General features: G+C 39.0%; 1 protein-coding gene across 3 annotated transcripts in view; it reads right to left on the reverse strand.

The window, feature by feature from the left end:
- The window catches only part of NR3C2 (nuclear receptor subfamily 3 group C member 2), a 190,013-nt gene that overhangs the window by 73,156 nt on the left and 93,259 nt on the right, over window positions 1-23,598 (reverse strand). For all 3 annotated transcript variants that reach the window (XM_058802915.1, XM_058802914.1, XM_058802916.1), the window contains one exon: window positions 6,796-6,935. In XM_058802915.1, the coding sequence (XP_058658898.1) occupies window positions 6,796-6,935 (140 nt within the window). The remainder of the gene's footprint in view (window positions 1-6,795; window positions 6,936-23,598) is intronic.

Below are 23,598 nucleotides of genomic sequence, written 5' to 3' on the forward strand. Positions count from 1 at the left end.
GAAGAGCTTTTCAGGTTTGAAAAATTTTCAGGAACTTAAGGGTTGTAGAAGGGAAGTGCTATTTGGTCCTAAAAGTGAAAATTATAACATTGCTTCTAGAGGCTGCCAAGGCAGGCAGTTAAAGGCATTTTATAAAGTAATATGTGTCTTAAGAAGCACTACCATAGCTGTAAGGAGCTAAAGCATCTGATTAAGGATGCTTTATGATATTTTATATGTTTTATACTGTTAAGATACAGATCTTGTCAATGTATTTCTGTCCAATTGCAAATTCCAATTTAAATGTCCGCTCATGCTTTATTTATCCCTTTGGTTATATTGTATCAGGTATTACACAACATAACAAAAAAACCTAATCAACAAAAACCTGATGGGGCCTGGGGGGGTACCTACAGAGCCTTAGCTGGGTAGGATGGAGTTCTTTCAAAAGTACTTCACTCTCCTGAGCTTCTTTTGAACTCAATGAGAAAAGTCATTGCAGGAGACAAACATTAATCAGCTAGCACAAATACAAAGCAATTCTGCCTTATGCAAGATACTTTACATCCATCTTACATCCATTTACATCCATTTCTAAAAACTGAAGTTCTGTACTCCTGTGAAGATCTAGTCATTCACCATCATTACAAATGGAATATTCTAAAAATGTTATTAGTTAGTCCACCCTCTCTATTACTCACACTTCCTCCATTTTCAGAGTCAGCTGAAGTCTCCAGCCTCACCAGGATACAGCATTAACCAAAAGAGACCTCTTTGGCTTATCCTTTACTACCACAGAGAACTAAATTATATCATTGGCTACTTCTCTTAAGAGCAGTTCCAAAGTAGGCACTTAAATCCTTCATACTCTTTTTAGGAAAGTGCCCCCACAAAAGTCTCTCTTTTTTGGTGGTTTACAGCATTCTTAAAATAGCAAACTAACTAATGGGATTTTTACCCATTTACTCTTATTTCAGTCAGTTCTTAGTTCAAAATAAATTCTCCTCCCTCTCGGTTGTCTATTCCTCAACTGCAATATTTATAGACAGTAATCATGCCCCAACTTAGATTCTTTTTGGGTAAGCTAAAAAGAGCTAAAAGCATTCAATCACCTGACATAAGATAAATTTTTATTTCCCAGATAATTTCAAAAGCTCTCCTCATGTGTTTACCTGACTTTGAATCAAGCTGTCTTTAACATGCTGGTGACCAGAAGTATACTCAACACTCCACATAAGCATTCCCAGCATTACTTATACCATGACAGTGTGAATACGTCCCTGATGGCTTGAAATACTTGGTGCATCTGAATTTTACACATCCATTTTGTGCAATTCTGCAAGTGGCTCAGCCAACTTGGAACTACCACCTAGAAGACAAATTTCCCAGGAAGCACCCTGTCTATCTTTTCTCTAGGAAAAGAGATCCATTCCTTTTTAAGGAAAAGGCAGTTGACATACTCAAGAAAACACTGAACTAATAGCTGTAGCATTGGAACATCTGTTAGCCAAATATTTGTGGCTACTTTAAATCAGCATGCACTGACAGAGCCACCCCCTCTAGGACGACTCTGACCTGCTGGGATGCTACCCTGTGATGTGTTAAAAAAGAAAACAACAACAATAACAAATTACTGGAACCGAGTTCCCCGTCACATCATATGAACGCCAAAATTTGCCTGCTCTTAACAGAATGTAGAAGGTAAGTCTGTATGGTGCTTGAATTTGGTGCTTGAATTTGTGGCTTCTGCAAAGTGGAAGGCTTCTGCCCAAGATAAACCAACCTTACCACTGCATCCATGCTCCATTTACTGGGTATCTGTGCTTGTGCAGGCTGGCTATCACCTACTGAGCATATTATTTTACAGACCAAGCAGGCTAGAAATTAACATTCATAAAACAAAGAAGAAAAGACAAATGACAGAGTGCAGGGGAAGAATAGTTGCACGCAGCCCTGTGCGTGCGTTTTTCAAGGCTAGACAGCTGCCCGTATTTAAATTCTCATACTCATCTATCCCTCTCCACAGCAACACCAGCTCACACAGTAAATAAGTTACCCTCAAAAAAAACTGCAAATGTTGAGAAGTCTTGGGGGAGGGAAGAAATTATTAATGCTTTTGGAAAGGAATGAATGCAGATTTTCAGCTTCCTTGATATAAAATATTTTTTGTATCATTTTCACAGCTATTAACCAACTTATGTTCTTTGTGGCACTGCAGCTGCTAAGCCCACTCATTCTGTGCTTGTTTTCAAAGCAAGGCACTCCGTCACCTTGGTGGTTCCCAAATCTCCCCCCTCCATCTGAAACGCCACCACATTCTGCCTGCTCCCTGGTGCTCCACTTCACATTCACCTGAATGCATCCAGCGTTTTTTACTGAACACTGGACAGTGTTTTCCATGCAGCTCACGTATTCCAAAGACCCAAAAGGAAAGATTTCCCTCACGTTTCGCCTCTCCCCAACTTTAAAATATTCTGTTGCAATATATGTTAGATTCTTTAGTCTTTCCTTTTTTTCTTATGTCTCAGCTCTTGCTGCTTGGGGATTTTTTTTATTCCTTTTTGGGGGTCCCATTGCAAATTTTTTTAGCACCTTCCTCCTACCAGTCTCCTCAACTCTGAGCCCTTAGTAACTAAAGCCAGCCTGGAGAAGGAACCAAGACTTAATTTCACAGAGCAATACTGCCTGCCAGAGCTAAACCCAGGAAAAGTCCTTATCATATATCCATGAAAGCATGGAAGGCTGGTGGCAGCTTCAAACCTACAATGACTTAATTATTTAAATTTTATTTTACACCTATTAACCATAGCATATCAAGTAAGAGTAGCAGCTGCTACATGAATTTGACCAGCTCACTTGCCCTCAGCAGATCACCCATCTGCTTGCTCTTCACCTAATATTTCTGTTTGATAGGTTGTAAAACAGATTCTTGCAACAGGTCAGGAACAGAGTCAACTTCAAATCCCACATAAAAATTTCTATGAAAACATATGGACATCTATACTGAGTGATGTCAAATTTAGAGAGGCCACGGACCTTAGGAAAGTGGATAAAAGGAAAATTGCATCCTGTTATGGAAAAACACTGACTCCATTACAGTGAATGAACAGAAGAGTGGAGAGTGAAGAACTGTATGTATAATTAATTATAGTAATACAGACCTACAAAATTCATGGCTGTACACACTGCAAAATGGTGTGCAAAACGCCTGTTATGTGTCAACTTCAGCTTCATATAGCATAAAAAGTATTGCTTTATAAAATGATCAATACAGTGAACTTACCTGCTCACCAGTGGCTTTCTACAAAAAGTTATGCTAATTAGACAAATTATTTAAGGGCTATGTATGCTAGCATTCCTGATACCTTGATAAGTTTTCCACTTCAACTGAAATGAAAACAAAACAAATAAACAAGGGAGGCACACAGAGAGAGGCTTTTGTTTATCTTCTACTAGGGCCTATAAAGCCTTGGGAAGTTCTTCAACTTGAAGTGCATAGGAAAAGCACCTGTTTCTGAAAAACAGGCAGGATTTCTTTGTTCTTACGCTGCTCACTTAGGGGCACAGCAACATCCAGGAGGCATCAAATCAGACTGAAAAGTTTTCTTCAGTCAAATTATCCCTCCACTCTAAACTGACAAAAGTTTAGGTGAGGAAAAAAAACCCCCACAACCCTAGAAACTTCCGTTGTTGTGCCTGTGTTTTTACTTCAGAGCTTATTTTCTTAACTTAAAATCGAAAAACTAGCTGTGAGGTTAACCTTCTGCTACAGAAATCAAGAGCAGAATCTGACCTCTACTGAATTATCCCATCTTTGTATTTAAAAAAAAGGACAAGCTTCCTTATAACTGATCCAATATAATTTTCAATGCTCCCATTTTAAGAAGCTAAAAATTTCCAAGTAAATATGCAAAATAACTTGAAGAAAATGGTCATTTTTGCTGTAGTCTTTAGCAGCATATGAAGATGAAAAAAATGCCTTCCTTTCTTCTTGCTCCCAAGCCAAAGGAAGAATAAAAGATTAGCAACTTACAAAACAATATACATTTTGATTTAGGAGAGATTACCTCATACTTGTCTGGAACTTGAACAAAATGAAGACTGAAAATGCAAAGCATAGGCAAGAACAGCTGTGATTTCTGACTTCAAGCCTGCTACTCTCCTTAGAGAAAGCTGCTTCAGTGGAAAAAGAGAAGACAAGCCTGGCCAGGTGCTTTAGGTTCCCTCACAGTACAGTGTATTCTCAGCATATGACTCTATATTGATCACAAATTCAAGTTTAAATCACTTTAGGGATGGCCATATCTGTAATTGAGAAAAAAACCCATAGAATAAAATTAACCTATGTAAAAATGTATTCTAAATGTACATACCTTAACTTTTGCAGTGACACCATTTACCAACACTTTTACAGCCCAAAGATTTTTAATGCTTACAAGGCAGATCAAATTTATGTTAATGACAAAATCATGTTTCTTCATACCACTCTCCTGTTCATCAGTCAGTCATCAAAAAGCCTGTACCTACTTGATACTAAAACTAGTACTTGAATAATTTATAGCCTTGGATTTAATGCCACTTGAAATTACTTTTGAAATTTTACCATTAAACCCATTTTAGTACTCCTTTTGGTCTGCACCTCTCCTTCTGCTAAATCCATTAGACATTTCCTGAAACTTCCAAGACACAATTAACTGGGAATACAACTACCGGATTTATAATTTGAAATGCAAACTTTAGTCACTTTGTTCTTCTTAGTTTCTTGGGTTTAAATTCCAATACAGTTCTTATTTTCTGTTATAATCTCTCTGGGTTTGTAGGATTTCAGAGGAGCCTGAAGGAATTGGCAGTCAATGGCTGTTCATGGTGTGTTGACAATGTTAACCATTCCAGCTGAGACCCAAAAAGCTGGGTAGTGTGCAGAGTTCTCTCTCTCCAAATCCCTCTTTTCTCTGTTTCCATGCTTTTTGACCCAATTTGTCTCCCCACTTCATAGAGGGGCTGAGTTGGAGGAGACCTTTAAAGGTCCTTACAAAAAGAAGGATGTTCATCAACTGAGGAACATTTAGTGGATCATGAAAGAAATGTGTGCGTCCCTGTGCTACAAATATTTAATTGTTTCAATTATTTCAAATAGGAAACCTCAGGAAGGGGTTTTTATTGGTCCTCAACTGAAAAATTTATGATTGCTCTACAAGAAACCTCTTGTTACAAAATTACCTACAAAAACTTTTATTTATATGGATTGTGCCAGGATGTTTGAAGCCAATATGTGTGTTATGTTTTTGCTATGCCCTTTTGGGGCCAACACTCTACAATATATAAAAAAAAATGCAAGCCAAGACAAAATTTCTGCCTAGCAGAAATGTGTGTCTGCCTAGCAACAATGCTACTGGTAGCATCAAGAACTCAGTCATGTGCATACCAAGAAATCTAGACAGTGTTCACATACCACTGGTAGGTACATGTATCTTACTATAATGACTCTTAAAAATGTATTTTAAACTAATTCAAAGCACATCAAATTTTTAGGGATGACAGGGTAGCTTTCTCTTTCATTTTAAAATTTTTTTTGCATAACTTGCAAACTTTCGGTAATTACTGATCAGTTTTATTTACATTTAAAAAACGTCTTTCTATGCCTGATCAGAGAGTAATCCTTTCCTAATAATTTTGTCTTCTGAAGCTTGAAAACTGCTTGCTGCTCTGTTAACTCCTAAAGGGATTCCTTAGTAATTTTTCATAAATTCCTGTAAATCTGGATGAGAATATCCATCATGCTATGTTGGAATGGTCAGCAAAAGAGATCATTGGGCAAATAGTACCTTGAAATTACAGTGATTCAAGACTGGAGAGGAAGCTTTCCTGGGAGGCAGGAAAGGAGGCAGGAAGACAATAGAAGGTGCTGTCACTTCACACAGTGTGTGCATGTATATGGAAAGCTTCACCATCACCACCACCTAACCAAAAATTATCTTCTCATGATTCAGGGGTCAACTTAGATGTGAGTGCCTGAAGAGCCATCCAGGATGTGGTGTGGAAGTTCATGGAGGAAATCACTCAGCCAGAAAAAAGAAGGTTTTCAAGTTCATGTGCTATATCAAGCAACTAAATGCTCAAGAAGAAGAAGTTGGGGAATGAAGACATCAAGGTCAGCTACTACACAACTTTAAGAGAAGATGTTTTCAGCAAGGGGAAACCTTTTCGTGTCCTTATAACTTTGGGAAGTTAATTTCAATTAGATTGACACTTCTGATGATGGATAGATAAATAGATTGATAGACATTACACGAAGCCTTGACTTCAGTGACGCACAAGCCCTCCAGGTCTATTTAACAGAGAGCTAAATCCTTATTGCCATCAGAAGTAGATTTAATGATCACAGAAGAAATTAATCACACCTCACACTGCCTCACTCAGTGCACAAGCTGGACACCATATTAAGAACCTATTTTTTTCCTTCTAGGGTTTTTTCATGAAGATAAATCAGTGAGTAGCTATCTCCTACTTCATCTGTGGTAGTAAGAACATTTACTCATCAGGAAAGACTTCCAAAAACCTATACGGTATTTATGCCCTTCGCATGCCATGAACTCTTATTATCAGATATTAAAAACCTTTTATCCACTTGATGAAGTTGCTTACAAAGTCTGTAAAGGTCACTCAACATGGTTTTTTTTCATATTAACAACATAGAATTTTACCAACAGCAGAAAACACATACGAAAATTTATATGTCTATATATATATATTTCTTTTATAAAACAAAAAAAAAATATTTTGTCTTTTGTGTTGATATTTTTTGTGTTTTCTTACCTTCTACTGCTCTCTTGAAGAAAACTTTACAGCTGCCACATGTAACCACCCCATAATGACATCCAGATGCTTCATCTCCACACACCAAACACACTTTGGAAGGTCTTGAAGATCCAGTTGATACACTTCTCAATGAAGAGCTGGAGTGAAAACAATCAAACAAAACAAAGCAGATATGAATATTTCAATTCACACCAGCCATAATACAAAGTTCAATTAAGAATTAATAACAGGTATATTGCTCAAGGCACCTAACAATTAGTAAACCACAACTCTTTCTGGCAGTGCCTAGCTGAATACACAAATTGCTTTAATTAGTAAGTGCAATATTTTTATTGTCTGTTTTAAAACACCCATAATATATCAATGTTAATGTGAGAAGTTACCACAAGGGCAGTGGAATTTATTGGTAGCAGATGATTAAAACTGAAAATGAAAAACTAACTAACAAACAAACCATTCTGGCAGCAACCTGGCAGCTATAAATTTTCTTTCTGTTTCTTTATTTGTTTGAAGCCTTCACAGCTAAGGAGTACCTGTAAGCAAAGCTCTAAGGCCTTGCGATGAAGTAGTGCAGCAAGGTGGTATGTACTCCCCTGTCTGTGCTCCTGCTTAGCCCTGCAGTAGTTAATGAGCTTATTTCTGATATTCCTGCAATTTAGCACCTTACTTCTCATGTAGTTTTGAAGCCTTTGTACATTCTGCAAGTGCAGAAGATTTTCCCATGTGCCTGTACGTGCCAGAAAAGTGCCAGAAAAGCAGCACTGGAGGTTCAGACTATCCTCAAGTTTGGTACAGAGATGCACCTTACAAGCCTGATTCAATCACCTACCTCTGTCTCAAACTGCAGGGCACCATTAGGAAACATTTTCCACTCTCAAGGACAATGCTTTTCATAAACAAGTCACATTTCCTGATCCTGTGAGTATCCTTCCCCCAGGAACTAGAAATGCCACCCTAATGCAATGGGCATGCTTGGAGAAACATGCCAGATCCTGAAGGAGATGAAAGTTTTGCATCCCTCCATGTCTCTATGGGGCTGGAGAGAGAGTCTCCTTCCACACAGCCTCTCTTCTCCAGGTAAACATGACCTCTTGCATTTCTTACACGTTATCTCCCTGAACGCTGCCAAACAACTACAAAAACAACCCTGAAAGACTTCCCACCAGCAGGGAAATTATCAGGCAGGTCAAACTGCAGGTCCTAGGCTGTTTGTCCATCAGCCGCTGGGAAACAAAGTCCACAGGTAGTCTTAATTCAAATATAAGATAATGAGCTTGTTAAAGAACTCTCAAGTATGAACCCTTTGCCTTTTTCCAAATTTCTAACTTCCTTTAAAGAGGGATGCAGAGGCCAAGTGATTTATCCACAGGGCACAGCTCAAATGTCACTCCAAATGAGGGACCGCAGCTCCCCTACCCTACAGCTTCAGTGCAACATCAAATCTAAATGTCTGCTTAAATGACAGCGCTCAGATGTTAATCAAAAAGTTCCAAATAGTATTCATTCCTGCTCTTGTCTCCTCACTAGTCTGTTAGATTTACTAGTTTTAGTCCCTGTGCTATTTATACTCTCATTACATAACATCAAACTACTCGATAATTGCTAGGTGATGGCATTAGCTCATCTGTTAAGAGAGAAAGCCTCACCAAATCCATGTTAAAATAAGTTCTGTGTGCTCCAGTCAGTCATACCTGCACACACTGCATTAATTTACCCCCAGGAAAAGTAACTTTTCCAGGATTTGCCAAGGCTGTGCTGGTATTCAGCTCTGATGTGTTAGGACAAAGTAAAACACTTTCTCCCTCCAGCACATTCCATGCTGCGTGAAAAAATTAGACCTCCCATTAAACAAAAATCTTAAAAAGGTGTCTACTTTCTACAGAAAATGCCAGTAACCTGGAAAACTCACCTTGAAAATTCTCCTTCTTTCACTGCAAACATCAGTATTTTGCCTGAGATGGGAAACATTTCAATTCTGATGTAAGACCAAAATGTCTCAGGGGATTTTTAATTTTGATGCTGCATGTTCCCATTTCTTCATAAGACTGGCAAAAACTTTCCTGGTCTTTCTACCCTGAAAGAGGTCAGTGTATTTTTTTTATATCTAAAAAAGACGTAATTTTATTAGAGAGCTTTTCCTGTAGAGAAATGGAGGTTTCCAGGGTATCACAGCAGTGTGCATGATTTTTATTTTTATATATATACGCATGCACATGCTTCTCTCTATATATATACTGCATATATATATGTAATTATGTATTATTTTTAGTTGAAAATAAATTGTCATGTAGGATTTGCAGAAGGTGGGAGAACCTTTTTTTAGACACAAGCTACCCTACAAAATTGCACTTTCACAGAATTATTAGGTTAAAAAAAAGTCAGCAAAGACAAATTAAGACACCAGTTGATCCATGACTATTATTAAATGCCTGCCTAAGACGCAATCTGTAGCATATTTTATACAGTGCTCCTCTCCACTGAAGACTTGAGTACAGCTGGAAGGTATAGCCTGAATACAAAGTATGTATTCAGCTACTCAGCCACAGCATCACAGGTGGAAGCTTAACATTGTGCAATTAAATCAAATTAACTCATTCTTTTATTCAGTTTAAAAGTGGAATACATGAAAACATAGATGAGGCATTTTCATTCTTAACAGGAATATCAAACAAGAATTGTTCTCAAATACCTTACTGCAAAGAAACATTGATATTTGCTGTTGGTACTTCAGTCTCCTCCAACTTGTGCCAGCTCTGGCTATGATTGCCTTCAATGAACAATTTTTAAAAAAAATCTCTTATTTTCTCTTTCACCCATGCAATACCAGAGTATTTGCTAATTCAAAACGCTGCTGTAATACCTCACACAAAGGTAAAGTGGCGCAAATAATAAAAGGCTGAGCACAAAAAAATGCTCAAATCACAAGCTAAACCTCAGGATAACTCGTTCTCTCCATGGAAGCTTTTCTTTCCAAACAAGGCACACACAGATGGTTGTACCTTTTCCTCCTAAATCTCTCTCTTTTCAAGCTGTCATGCCTCCCCTTAGTCACCATTGTGGAAAAATATCTGACTGATTAGGAACCTACCCCTTGGCCTTTATTTCAAGGCCAGACATCCAGTGTGGATGACATAAGAAGATATTTCATTTATTCATCACTTTCATTAAAATCAATTCTTCTTATTAATCATCATAGCCCTTTATTCTATAATATGCATAGGCAGAAAAACTACACTAAACCCTCCACATTGAAATTACTTCTCATGCATGCTCCAAGTTAAATATTTCCCTTTGCATTAATTTTCCACATCAGCATGCTGTAAATTTTTGGCCTGTAAAAATGCCTAATGTAAACTGACATGTGGGAAAAGTTATAGGCAGGTAACACTTAATAAGCAAAATATCAGTGTTAAATTCAGTTTATTATAACAGAGATATCTACATTAATTTAATTTTTGCTCCTTTTTTTTGGAGATAAGTTTGATTATTTGCTCCAGATGAGAAGTTTAGTTACAATACTACAAGTTACTTAAGCAACAAGTCATTCTCTCTTCTGGAATATCCAAGAGTTGATCCATGTAAGAATGAATACCATAAAAAATATTAGAAACTTTACAATTGACTCCCTGGAAGATAACTAGCCTAGTGCCAAATATCTGTTAGAATGACATGCTAAATCTAATGGCATATGTGGGCCACAGCAGGTTTCAATCTTAAAATTCAGATTGAGTGAAAACACCGTATTTACCCAAAACCAAATCAGAGCATATACCCTATTGCTCTGATATTTACCATGTTTTTTAAAAAAAACTTTTACACAACAGGCTGTTGTTGAGCCAAGACATTCCTTGTGGGTGGCAAGCTAGTTTCAATATAAACTCACAACTGAAAACACCAGAAATGTGAAAGCTGGCTACTCATTCCCATTTTCAGAAGCCAGTGGTTCCCACAGGTAGATTGGGTGTTGTTGCTTTCATGCTTCTCTCATTATTTCTAATACAACAACAAGAATAGGCAAACACAGTCCCACACCCCTCCCATAAAACTCCACAGGATCCAAACAGAGGAGATCCACCAGAGCATGCATATTTTATCCCAATGCTGCTACAGCCAAGGGCAGCACAGGGGTTTAACAATGCCAAATGTATCTCCTAAATGATTGCGAAAACCGTTGCTTCAATGGCTCCAGTAACATTTGTCACGTTGCAGGGTATGTGATTAAAAATAAGCCTGATTTATTATCCCTAACAGTGCAAATGCTGGCAGTTAAATGCTGACCTTGACTAGCCATTGCCATCAAGCTCATTTGTGTCTCTCAGAGTTCGCTTTAGTAATAATTATATGGAGAATTAATTAGAAATAACAGATTTTGTAAAGAAGAGTCAATAAACCCACAGATAATCCAGCATTTTAAAAGCTGATTATATAGGTTATTATGCTTTCCAAACCAGATGTCATACAGGAGCACAGTTAAAACAAATGATGCCTCTCTGATGATAAAATGAAGCACTCCAAAGAAGCATAAGCCACAATATGTATTCCAAAGTCATTTGTTCCAAGCGCTTTTATTATTATGAGATCTAGATGAGTCCTTTTTAATTCCACATCATTGACTTTTCTTTTTAATACTGAAATTTTCTGGCAGTAAAACAAACAGAAGGAACTCAGGTACACCTCAATAAATAAAGGTATGCAAAAACAAAGGTAAAAAGAACTTGAGATTATAGAATCATATTTTTACCACAAGAACAAAAGAAAGTAACTGTAAGAGGAAGAATAATCAGGATAATCAAGATGCAGAGGCTGCCAGCAGTTTATTTCTACCCTCTCATCTCATTTCTGAAGGAGTATAACCTCCCTGGAGTCATCTTCTGCTGGGAACTAGCACCTAAAAACATGGTAGTAAACTCTGCACTGTAAATACTGCAGTTAACCTACCTGTGGCCCAAAACAAGAGCATTTTACTTCTCTTAGCAGCTCTCCCAGCACCTTCTTTTCTCTAACTCATTGTTCCCTCAGCCATCATAGTAGACAGCATAGAAACCATTTCCTTTTCACATTACTTCCATTATTTTTGTGCATGTCCACATAATATTTTCACTGTCCAAGATAATTCTATTACTCCTTTAGAAAGTGACATACTAGTCAGAACTTGTCCAGTAGATTATTTCTTAAACCAATTCACTCCACAATGATGGTAGTCACAACCTCCCCCAGTGCCATGTATCTATCATCTCCCAGATTCTGCTCCATGCTGCCTGCTTTAATTGTCAATATTGATGTTTGACCAGCATCAGTTTTTGTTGTATAACCTGAATTTTTAAACAGCTTCACTGCAGGAAAGAACCCTGTCTCTCTCCTATAACTACTTGAATAAAGCATATTAGCAGGCTGGAAAATAGTGTTTCTTAAATGTCAGAGTATATAAACCAATCTTCTTGTCAGCAGACCAAGAAAGCAGAGAGGAGTGAAGAGGTGCAGAGATGAAATGATCAGAATTTTGGAGGAGAAGGCAGTCACGTGGGACCTCGGGAATGTTGAGCTGAGGAAGACTGCTGGAACCCAACCACCCCTGAGCCTCAGCAACAACACTCCCAGAGTAGGCAGAGCAACATTTACCCTCTTTGAGAGCATATTTTAAAGAAAAACAAGCAAGCAACAAATAGAATTCAGTAGCTGTAATATTACATTTAAATTAGTGGTCAGCCTCAATTAGTTCTTTAGGGTTTCTTGGGTTTTTTTTTTTTTTAAAGCACAGAGCTTTTGTATTCCAAGAGAGAAAACCTTCAATTCTTTGAACTTCCAACACTACAACCTTTTTTAATCTAAAGAAATGCTCAGTATGATGGAACATGAAGGAATTGGAAAGGAAGTGCATTTAGTTAAGAAAAAGCAAGCTGAGAACCTGGATGGTATTTTTCCTCGGCAGCTCCAGCTTTCACTTGAAGTTACTTTATTTAGCAATGCCTAAGGGTCACACATCACACTTTCATACCTGGATCTTAATTTTGATAACAAGCAAACTCTGACATGCACTAATAGAAAAGGCTCCAACCTTTTTTCCAAGCCCCACCAAATCTAAAAATATGCACTCAGGATTTAAAAAAAGCATTTAAGTTCCAATGTTTATTCGGCAAATAGAATCTGATGCGTTCTGTGCCGCAGTCAAAGTGAACAGGTTCCTGTATTTAGCTTAACCTTAAGGCATATGTTGATTTTACAAAATGAAGCAAGTGTGCTATGCTCCTTCAGTTCCCATTTACCTTAGTGGATGCTGACAGGACTCAGCACTTTCCTCCATCCAGCTGTAAACCTTGACTTTTCCTTGACCTTCTCTACTGAAATATTTTGGTAGCAACTACAGTTGGCAATCCAAATTTTACCTCCAAATAATCGACTGACTACAGAAAAATATAAACTTAAGCATCAATGAAAGCGTGTTCTGATGGACTGAAACTGAGGAGCACTTATTTCCTAGGGAAATAAAACTAATTTTTACCCAGTGATTTAGTGATCAGAGAAGTATAACATCCTCCTACTTTTCTTCTGCAAGGCACTTTTCTCCTCTAACTGCTGTCACAACCTACCAAGACACAACTGCCCCAGGGAAATAAAATTTCCTTGCTCTGCAGGTTTTTCAGTGTATAGATAGAGTTATCAATTGAAATGGAATGGTTAACCTAAAAGGGGAGTCTCCTATCAGCATAAAGCCTTTGGCTTTGGAAGGCAGAGAACTCCAGTAAGCCTTACAGTGCATTTGCTCTAACTTTTCATATTTGGCCCACTTATAGAATTAGTGCAGTTTAAATGCATGCAATGCTGGTGTTTGTGCTGCTGATTATAAATTGCTATGTATAGCAAGATAAGGCAGGAACAGTTTATCTGGAAAATTATCTGGTTAATTATTGAAAGTCTGCTTGAGGGGGCAGGGAGTACATTTAACCCTTTCTTTTCCTGCACCTGCTCACCTGCCCTAACTAGGAGGAGACACACAGCTTGGAAGATCCAATTTTTCACAGCACCATCTCATTTTCCACTACTGAAAACGATGCAAGCCATTATGCACCCTGGTAACTCTCCTACCAGGGCACAGCAGTGTTTACCTGGTGAGGCCCTGCTGCCTTCTCAGTCAGAAACATTTTAAAGCTGCATAAAATGCCATGATTCAAGTGAGGCTCACTTGTTGATGGGGGCACCAGTGGGAAATCATAACCATGAGGAATTTCAGGCAAGACAAGACTGCACAAGTACATTGCTCTGCTACTGAAGGATTCCGAGACAAAGAAAACTGAATAAGCAAGGGAGAAAAATGCACAAAGAAGGCAAATGCAGGGAGATGCTACCAGTAATAAAAGCATCTCTTTAAAAAGCCTCCTCCTTTTAAAAGCAGGCTCTCAACTTTAGTTGAAGTTCTTCCCTCAGAGTCTAAACAAGCAACTCCTAAAAACCACCTTCCTTTGTTTGAAAGTTTATTTTATGAAACCCTTATTACATCAACCTGAAATGACATTGATGACCAGAATATTGACTGTTAATGACCTTAAGAAACGTCATTCCGTTGCAGACAAAAATCTACCTGATATGTCTGGCAACAGCTTGGCCCCAAAGTACTAAAAGAATAACTGTATTAAAACTATTAGTTTACAACAGAAGCAGCTTGGTCCAGTTGGACGTACTTTCCTATTACCAACTGTTTGCTTTGACTTCTGAGTGCATGACATGCTTACAGAGAAAGCTACCACACCATTAATACCCTAACCACAACATAAAAAGTTTACAAGAGTTCCATAATCAAATAAACTTTTTTCAAAATTAAATTATTTCATAACAGCAAAAAGTAAACTGAACTGCCATCCACTGTCTACTGGGGATTAAAATACCACAATAGAAAAACCTCCAGAGCAACCATAAAACCACAGAGGAAAAATGCACCAAAGCACAAAAAAAAGGTTACCATGGGAACAAAGGCTATTTTCCAACTTGTCACATAATAGCCCCAGTATGGCAGACCTTTACTCATAAGAGCAATCCCACAGGCTTAGGAAGGCAACATGTATAATTACTGCTTGATCTGAAAAAATCTAAGGGGAAAATGGAGTGGTGGGTTTGGTCTTTTAACGCCCTTATGCCCCCCTCCCCTCCCATCCACCAAGACAAAATTATGGTGGATGTTGAAAGGGTATTGGAATTACAGCAGTAGTGTTTGCTATATTAAAACGCCACACAGGAACAGAAAAGAGAAGTAGGAAGGTCTGCACACCAATCTAAACTTCATAAACAGGACTTTGGGGAAAATGGAAAGCAACAGGCAGCTCGCAGTATCACTTGGCATGAAGTACCAACACAACTCACTGCTGAGACTCCAGCCCATAGGTCTTATCAGAGAAATTCCTGACAATAACAGACTTGAGTATCTTGCAAGATGCAGGGAGCACTGTGAACACTTGTAAAAAGTAGTCTGTAAAAAATAAATAAACCCCCTAAAATGATCTCACTAATCAAAAAGCAATAATCCTTAATAAGATTAGGGACAGGTATTTATATTTTACTGAAAGTTTTCAGCTTGGCACTGGCTTCAGATGATACAGTGAGAACCAAACTCCAACTTTACCATCATCTCTGATTAACAGAATTTTAAAAGACTAATAGTCACATTATTTTGAAACATCTGTCAACTTCTAAAACCACTATTTGAAATAATGATGGCTTTCTTTTCACTAACATTTTCCCATTTTTAGGAAATTTAACCTGTTCTTTGTGTTTTAATGCATGTCACTATTACTTGATACATGAAACAGGATGACTCTTGCAGCTCTAGGTATACAGATATGGAGGTAGTTTGTAAATTTGTTTTTTTTCCCATCCTGGTCTCATGGCCCAAACCAAACACCTTCCTAAAAGTAGAAGGGTTTCCACATCTATCTTTACTACTCCTGTCTTGCCTAAAGAATCCCAGTCTCTCTGCCTCTCAGGATGCTTACCAACAGTTTGCAATTGGATCCCCTCCAGCAATCATGATTCCAGTCCCACCTGTGAATTTTGTCACAGGTGAAACAGCCTTCTCTGGCTTCATATATGCTTTTAAAAACTGTGATGATTAGCAGAGCACACAAGCAAGCAGCAGCTCCAGTTCAGACAGGGACATCACTTCCCACTTGTCCCACCTCCACGTACAGTGACAATTTGCAGAGAGCCTTACCCTTGTATTTACCCCAAGGTAAGTTCACTCCCGTTGGTGGTGATACTGTTGGCTGCCACATTTACTTGTACACTTCAAGTTCTTATGTTTTCCTTGCCTGTTGTTTATGTGGAGGGTCAGGCAGCGTGAGCCAAAAGAGAGATACATAAATGAGTATTCAACAGCCCAATTTCCCATCCTACTCCTATGGAAGGAATGCATATATTCTTTCCATACTTCTTCCTAATTTAGAAAGTCAGGTAAGTTGACAATGGGCAAGGTGAAGAGAAATGCAAATCACTCGTCTTTGTAGTGCCTTCTCTCTTCATTTGCTTCCAAAAGGGCTTGTCTTGAAATGGACACAGAGAAAAAGAGGGTTTAAACTCATCATCACCAGTTATAAAGCCACTGCATACTTGCACCCATGAGAGAAATCAGGAAGACAGGATTGCCAGAGCAGCTGATGCCATACTCCAGCATATGCATAACTTGCATGTATGTAAATGCACCAACCACACTCATACTGTACAGCCTTCAGAGTGACTTACAATTTTCAATTTCACATAACCCTTGGATTTATGTATAATAATGCCTATTTTGGGCACCTGGAAACCATGAGAGAGGAGTGGTTTAGGTGACAAAACAGAACAGCATCAGATCCAAAATGCAGTCATTCAAAGTTCGGCATAAAAGCAAAGACTTTTGAGCAGAAGCACTATTGAATCTTGGAAGAAACAATTTTAGAAACTAGATGCACAGTTAACATTCCAAAATCTCTTTTAAAATCAACAATAATTACATAATAGAAAACCTCTGCTCCTATTAACTAAATAAAAACTCTATTGATAGCTCCTCAAAGTGGAAGGTAGAATCAATGGCATGTGTTTTAAAAATATTCCAAACCCCAAGTCCTTTCAACTCCCCTTTCTCTATTTTCACAGCAAGTGTAACCGCTGACATATAATACAGCTATACTGTATTAAGTAACCATAAATTTTAACTTTTAAATCAATTAAAATACTCCTCCATTATAAGTCAGAGTGACAAGTAATAGCCTGCTGAGTGCTATGGAAAATTTTGGTCAAATAGCAGATGAGGGCTGCAATCACTGACTGATACCTAGAGCAAAGGCTTTTGGTAATTCTCCCACAAGAAATCACAATTGCTGACAAAGTTCAAATTTGTCTTGACAGGATTGTCAAGGCAAACTAGAAACGTTCACAATTGCAAGTCAAAGAATTCATTTTTATTCAGCTGAAATTCACTCTACTGCTCACATACTAATGATGCACAGGACTGTACCTACCACGCTCTCTGGCTGAGGAGCTGAAACCCAGACAGCAAAGACCAAAGGAAAATGGGAGCACTAAGCAAAGCACAGACCAGGAGAGTTATGTTCAACAACCAACACAGCTCATCTCCTAAATCCTCTGCTACATCCTGCCAGAACTCTCTTGCAATGTATAGCAGGCCTTGATTTTGGAAGGCAGCTTGCATTTAACTTCAGTGGGAATAAGAGCTGGTACAGTAAGTAAAAATACCTGCATCCCTCCCATGTCAGGAAAAAAATGTTTAACTGTTTATGCACAAAAGCACACTACTGTAGAGGCAGACAGAGAGTTTATGAGTGTGCGTAACAAAGTGCTTATGCATAAATTTATACAAGTTACACAGAAATCAAGGTGTATAGCAGTGAGCAAACATTATTACTTGCTAATCCATCACCCCCTCCCCTAGAACTCACTTATGCAGTCTGTTTGTGGCACAGACTTTCAATTTCCTTTAGCAAGGACTGCAATATTTGCATTCATTGTTATACCACAAATATTATTACTCACTGACAAAACGGGTCCCACACAAAGCCAATTAAAACCAAAGAACCTGGTGACACATTCTTTGCTTCATTAAGCAGTATCATCAAATCACTGAAAGGACTGGGTTGGAAGGGACATTGGGACTCATCTAGTGCCAACCTCCTGCCATGGGCAAGGGCACTTTCCACTTGACCATGTTGCTGAAACCCCATTTAACCTGGCTTTGAATTTCTGCCTATTCTAAAACAATCTGCTTTGCCTCTCCCCCACCCCGCCCTGCCTCCTGTAGCCACCAAAATTATTTCTGCTCAAAACAGGTGTGCAATATGCAGAATAAGCATTTGGGGAAGAAAGAAGATGACTCAACAAAGAGTAAGCTTTGAGCAGCCATGGATTCAAAAGTTGCAGCAAACAGAGTGTAACTCAGTTTCATCACACAGCTGGAGGATCCAAGAAGGCCCCATCTGCATACACCTTCAGGCTTCAGACCACTTCACCCCATGCAGCTCCTGGTGTGGGAGATCACTGCTGTCACAAAGACAGAAGAAACCTGGAGCTTCCTACTTCTATATTGATTTTTCATGTTCCTAAAGAATATATAAAAAATAAAGAGTAGAGCTCTAAAGTTTATGAAAATGCTTTGCTATTTAAAAAAATTATTGTCATTCAAGAGCAAGAATAATGAAGCCTTGTTTCCTGGGTCTTTCTCCTTCCTGCTTGCAACATTTAACAGGCAAAAAAATGTGAACTAGCCCCTTTCCTCTAGTGGGGGCACTAATTGGGCGCCTTTCCTCCTTCCAGTCACTTCTTTTAATGGAACTGGTAAGAGATAACAGCTAAAATGGAATAGCTGTAATAGCTACCCACTGTCAAATTTAGTTGGAGTTGGCTGACATTCAAAACTTATTAGGTGGGAACACACAGACAGCTCAGTTACATAAAGATCTCCTTAAGCTCTGTCTAGGGGTCTGCTTGACTTGCTACTGTAAACCAGGGACTTTTTGCAGCATGTTATCTGTTATCAGATACTCATCTGATTCACTTATTCCTGTTTGTTTTCCCCGAATAAAGTGTTCCACTTCTGCACTTGTCTATAGATGTCTAGTTATTGAATTTGCAAAAGCTTGACCACACTGGAGAGAGCTGTTGTCTTTTTTGTGGTTTTGGACTCCAAATGTGGACTTTCCTTGAAGACACTCTTGCAATATTTCCTGGACTTTCCTCAGAGCCATTCTGATTTTAATGAGCCCAAACAAAGCCGCTTCAGGCAATACTGTCCATACCTTCCCTTGAAAATCTGTATTTGTGCTCCTATATCTACAAAAACAGTGTTTCTAAGCTGCTTAAACACACTTGCAAGAACTTGCCAAAACCTTTCCCAGTCTTTTTACACCAGCAAGCACTCAAAGACAGATCAAGAGGAACTCACTAATGCTTGGGAGAAGCGAGGCTGTTATCCAAATTTCAGAGTCATACAGAGGAATTTTAATAAAAGTAAATGCATACCAAGCACTTGTTTGAAGTTCAGCACTTCTTTCATTCCAGAAACACTGCTTTAATCTCACAAATGCTGCTCTGCCTTTTGTTACCCTTGCTGGTGACTGTGCTGTCAAGTGCAGCAGCGCTCGGGCAACTTGCTGCAGGAGCGGCACAAATTGCCTACAAATGTCAAGCCCATGAATGTCTCCCAGCAGAGTGAAAATGAAGCAGCACCTCAAGTTTGCCTCACACAAGTGTTCAGGCCAAGCTGCTTGGCAGAATAACGTGGGGAGTCAGTCCCTCCTGCTCTCAGCCCTCCAGGAACCAGCTGCAGAGGCTGGCAGAGAGCGGCAGGCTGCAGGTTATCGGCTGCATGACCTTGGACTTGAGGCAAAGAGTTCAATTCCCCCAACCTTGTGACACAGGGTGCAGTTTCCCCTAGCACAGACACCAAACTGGTCAAGAAGCAGCCCTGCCTACAAGATATCAAGGTGGATCAGGGCAGGGATGAAGCCTCGTGCCCATCTCAAGGAGGAAAGCTGTGATGCTTTGCCCCAGCTGAAAGCACGCACCAGAGCTGCCAACTCAACTTCTTCCCAAACAGCTGAGTTTTGCTGAAGCCTGAAGAAACCCTTGAGATTAATGGTATTACAGGCTTTGGTTTACTTGACAAAGAAAATATACAGGCCTTTAGTCTCAGCTTTTCTGAGATTTCCTTGGCTGAAAAACTGCATTAACTGTTCCTCAACCAAGCTAAACCTGCAGTCAGATGACCATTACTCCAGCAAAGGTAGAAGTTTCTTTTTCCTGCAAGAAGTGAATGAATACACCATTTTCCAAGGCATGAGCTCTACTCTTTTTGTAGAGTTGAATGTCTGCATGCTTGAATTCCTGAGGAATCATCTACTTGTCCCTGATGCCTGCAAACAGTCCTGCCTTTATCAGGCCAGTTGGGGCTATCTGACCAGAAGAAGAAGTGCCTTCTGCTCTTCTCTCTAGTATTTACAAGACAGTCAGAGGAGCTTGTGCTGTTTTGCTGCCTGCTGGTCTTGGCTGGATAGGTCAGAAACCTTAATTTAATGCCTCATTAAAGATGATACATAGAAATTTTTATAAAGTGGTGAAGTGTTCACTCCATTGATTTAGCTTTTCCTTGCAGCTGGTTCTCAGCATTTGACCATCTTCCCAATGAATTGATGCAACAGCACTGAACTTACAGCCACAGACCTTCATATCTGTACTTAGCCTTTACTGCCATTATGATTTCAGCTTAAACCAATGGCAACCCCCCTACTGCCTCTAATTTTTGCTGGAACTGCGCCTCCAGCTACAACAAATTCAAGTTCACGGCGGCCACAGTGCAAGCAGAGCTGGCCAACATCACTGTGACAGGTCCTTAGAAACACTGGTCCCACCTGGCAGCAGAAGGTATAACAACTGCACAAAAATTCAGGGAAAGAACAGTGGCTTTCATAAATATTGTAGATACTGCTTAAAGCACAATCTACAAATAATGCAACTGCCCATGCTCCTTAAGGCATTTAGCATCTATTTTAAAGTTACTATGGTTGCATGAAAAGAAAAAAAAAAAACCCACCCAACAAACTATGATATGAAGAGAGTCTAAGTCCATGAATGAATATTGATAAACTGCTGATCGTGATGCACCATAATTATTCTTAGAGCATGAGGTCACAATCCTAAATTATGAAACTGCTGAAATAATATTTTTAAAGTTTCATCTTTCCCTTATGCATAAAAATCTCTGCTAAGCCTGCAAAATCTTGACCTCAAATGTAAGGACATTATGCTACTTTAATAAATTATATAGAAGGCTTGACTTGTGATCAAGAAAATATTAAGGCTTGGGTTATTATATTTTACATTATTTCTTTGCTCATTAAACCTGAAGAGCTTTCATTAAGAATAGAGAGTAATTCAATTCACTGACACATTATTAACAAAACATGATATGAATATTTAAATTCCAATGCTGTGAAAGAGATGACAGGGATAAACTGGACAGCTGAAATCCAGATGATACAGAAGGAAACCAGGACCTTGTATAAAAAGAAAAGGCTTTTACATTTTAACTTACTCCAAATTTATTCCAATGGGCATTATGCCTTGAAAAATGAAGTTCACAGAAAAAAATACAGATTACTTTGGATACTGCTGTCTTGAGCAAATGAACTTCAAGTCTATACTTAATTAGAAGTAGATGGCAAGTTTTGTTGGTGTCTCCTATTCCTGTAGAAAATCTGACATCCTGCTCCTGTTGCTGATAAGGCTGCAGTGGCCTGTCTGCACGACTGAGAAGTTCCTCACCAAGGCTGTTACTCAAGTGCACAAGTACAGCCATGGCTCCAATTAACTATTTATGAGCTGTTCCACTGCTCTAGAAAAACTGCACTATCAGAAAAAACCTGCTCATTAGAAAGCAGCCTGTTAAGGTATTTTTAAATATAACAGTGCAATTTCAGTAGACACATGCACATTATTTTTTAAGGAGAAAAGGAACCAAAGCATTTTCCTCTGGAGCTGAGTGGTTTAAAATTTTAATGAAGAAAGGATTTAGGATTGTATTGTAAGAAACAAGGTCTCGTTGACAGAAATGTAGTTAAGATAATCCTGCAAATCTTTCCCATTATATTATTTCTGTGCTCTTTTACCCTAGGCATGCATATGCTTCCAATAAGTCTGAAGACTGGCAGGGAAAAAAGGGACTGGGTGCTGCTTCCAGGTGACTCCTCCTGTAAGGAATCTCTGCCACAGCTTCCCTTTATATCCCCAACACTACCGGAAATAACCGCACTCCAAAGCTGAAATTCCTCTCTCAAATGGGGCAAAATTTCAATCATTTAAGCAAATAAGTAGCAAAATTATTCTCTTCTGATTATGCTAAGCAGATGGGGAGATGTGGGGGAGAATATGGCAAACCTGTCCCAGTCAATCAACTCTATCAACAGCTCTAAACTCGAGAGTGCTCTGGGGTGCTCTGGCTATTACTGATAGCACAGAAAGATTATATCCAGTGCTTCTGTGTTCTACACTCCTCAAGTCTTTCAAGAAATTCACACGGGTAAAACAGTCACTACTACCTGAAGCTGTGTCCTTCATTCCCACCCTTCTGCAATATTCTTATACAAAGCACCCCAGAAGCCATCTTACCTAACACTCTATCAGGCAGAGATATTTTGGACAAACCACAAAAAATATTTTGTAACTAAATTATCAGATTGATGGGTGACACCAAAGCACGACCTGTCAAACTGAACTTAACCGTCTAAATTACTGTCTACCCAGTTGTTTCAAAAGCATGTCACTTTGTTAGTCCAAATGATCTTGTAGCTTAAAATACTCCTGCATCCCACACATTTGTTCCTGGAAGGTAACGTGATGGAGCCCATCTGAAATTCCGTCTGGCATGTTTACCTGTCTCAAGCCCTCCCTTTACTTTGCAGCATCTTCCCCCCCTTGCTCCCTTGCTGTGAGTCCATCAGAACAACATTTTCCTGCAACAGAGCACGTGAATATCCATCACCTGCACGAGGAGGACATGTTAGGCAGAGAAATTAGCAAGTGGAAAACCGTGTTGGAAATTGCTGACACCTCGATGCTAACTTACTGCTCACACTTGATCTTAACATTCACCCACCCACATGGCCAGATCTCCAAGGATGACTCGAGGGATCCAACACCTCACCACTTCACTTCTGTATATTAATGTTGACAGCCCAGCAGCCCTCCTTTCCCTCTCCCTCTCACCTCTCTTCTCTATGTCCTCACAAACAATGCCACCTAAAAATAAAATGCTATGTGAGAACAACAAAGGGCAATAGTGAGACTTAGTCCAGCAGCAGCAGAGCCAAAGTATGACATTTTCAGCTGCTGCATGCTGCTAACTCCAATCCTGTTAGGGCCAACTTCAAAACTGTCTCAGATTAGATACAGAAACACAATTCTGAACTGGTCCAGAGCTCTGGTTTAGTTCGCTGCCAGCCTGCCGAGGGGAGCTAACGGAGCAGAGGACAAATGACATGCATGAAAAATAATGATCCTCTCTCACCACAAACCTCCTGAATTCTCTGCAAAGGATGTATATGAAATACAGGAGAGGTCATATAGGTACCCACTGAAAAAAAAAAATAGACTATAACAGTAATAATAATAATAATAATAACAACAGCAACAACAACAATAATTTGGTCTTGTTTTTCCTAATAATACAAAATCAGTGTTGAGCTGTCTGATCAGCATCTTAGCATACTACCATTGATATAGTTTTTCTTTTCCTATATTTTCTAATAATCTTCCAGCCTTTTGCCT

Source organism: Ammospiza caudacuta, chromosome 4, assembly GCF_027887145.1.
Source record: "Ammospiza caudacuta isolate bAmmCau1 chromosome 4, bAmmCau1.pri, whole genome shotgun sequence".
Classification (NCBI taxonomy): domain Eukaryota; kingdom Metazoa; phylum Chordata; class Aves; order Passeriformes; family Passerellidae; genus Ammospiza; species Ammospiza caudacuta.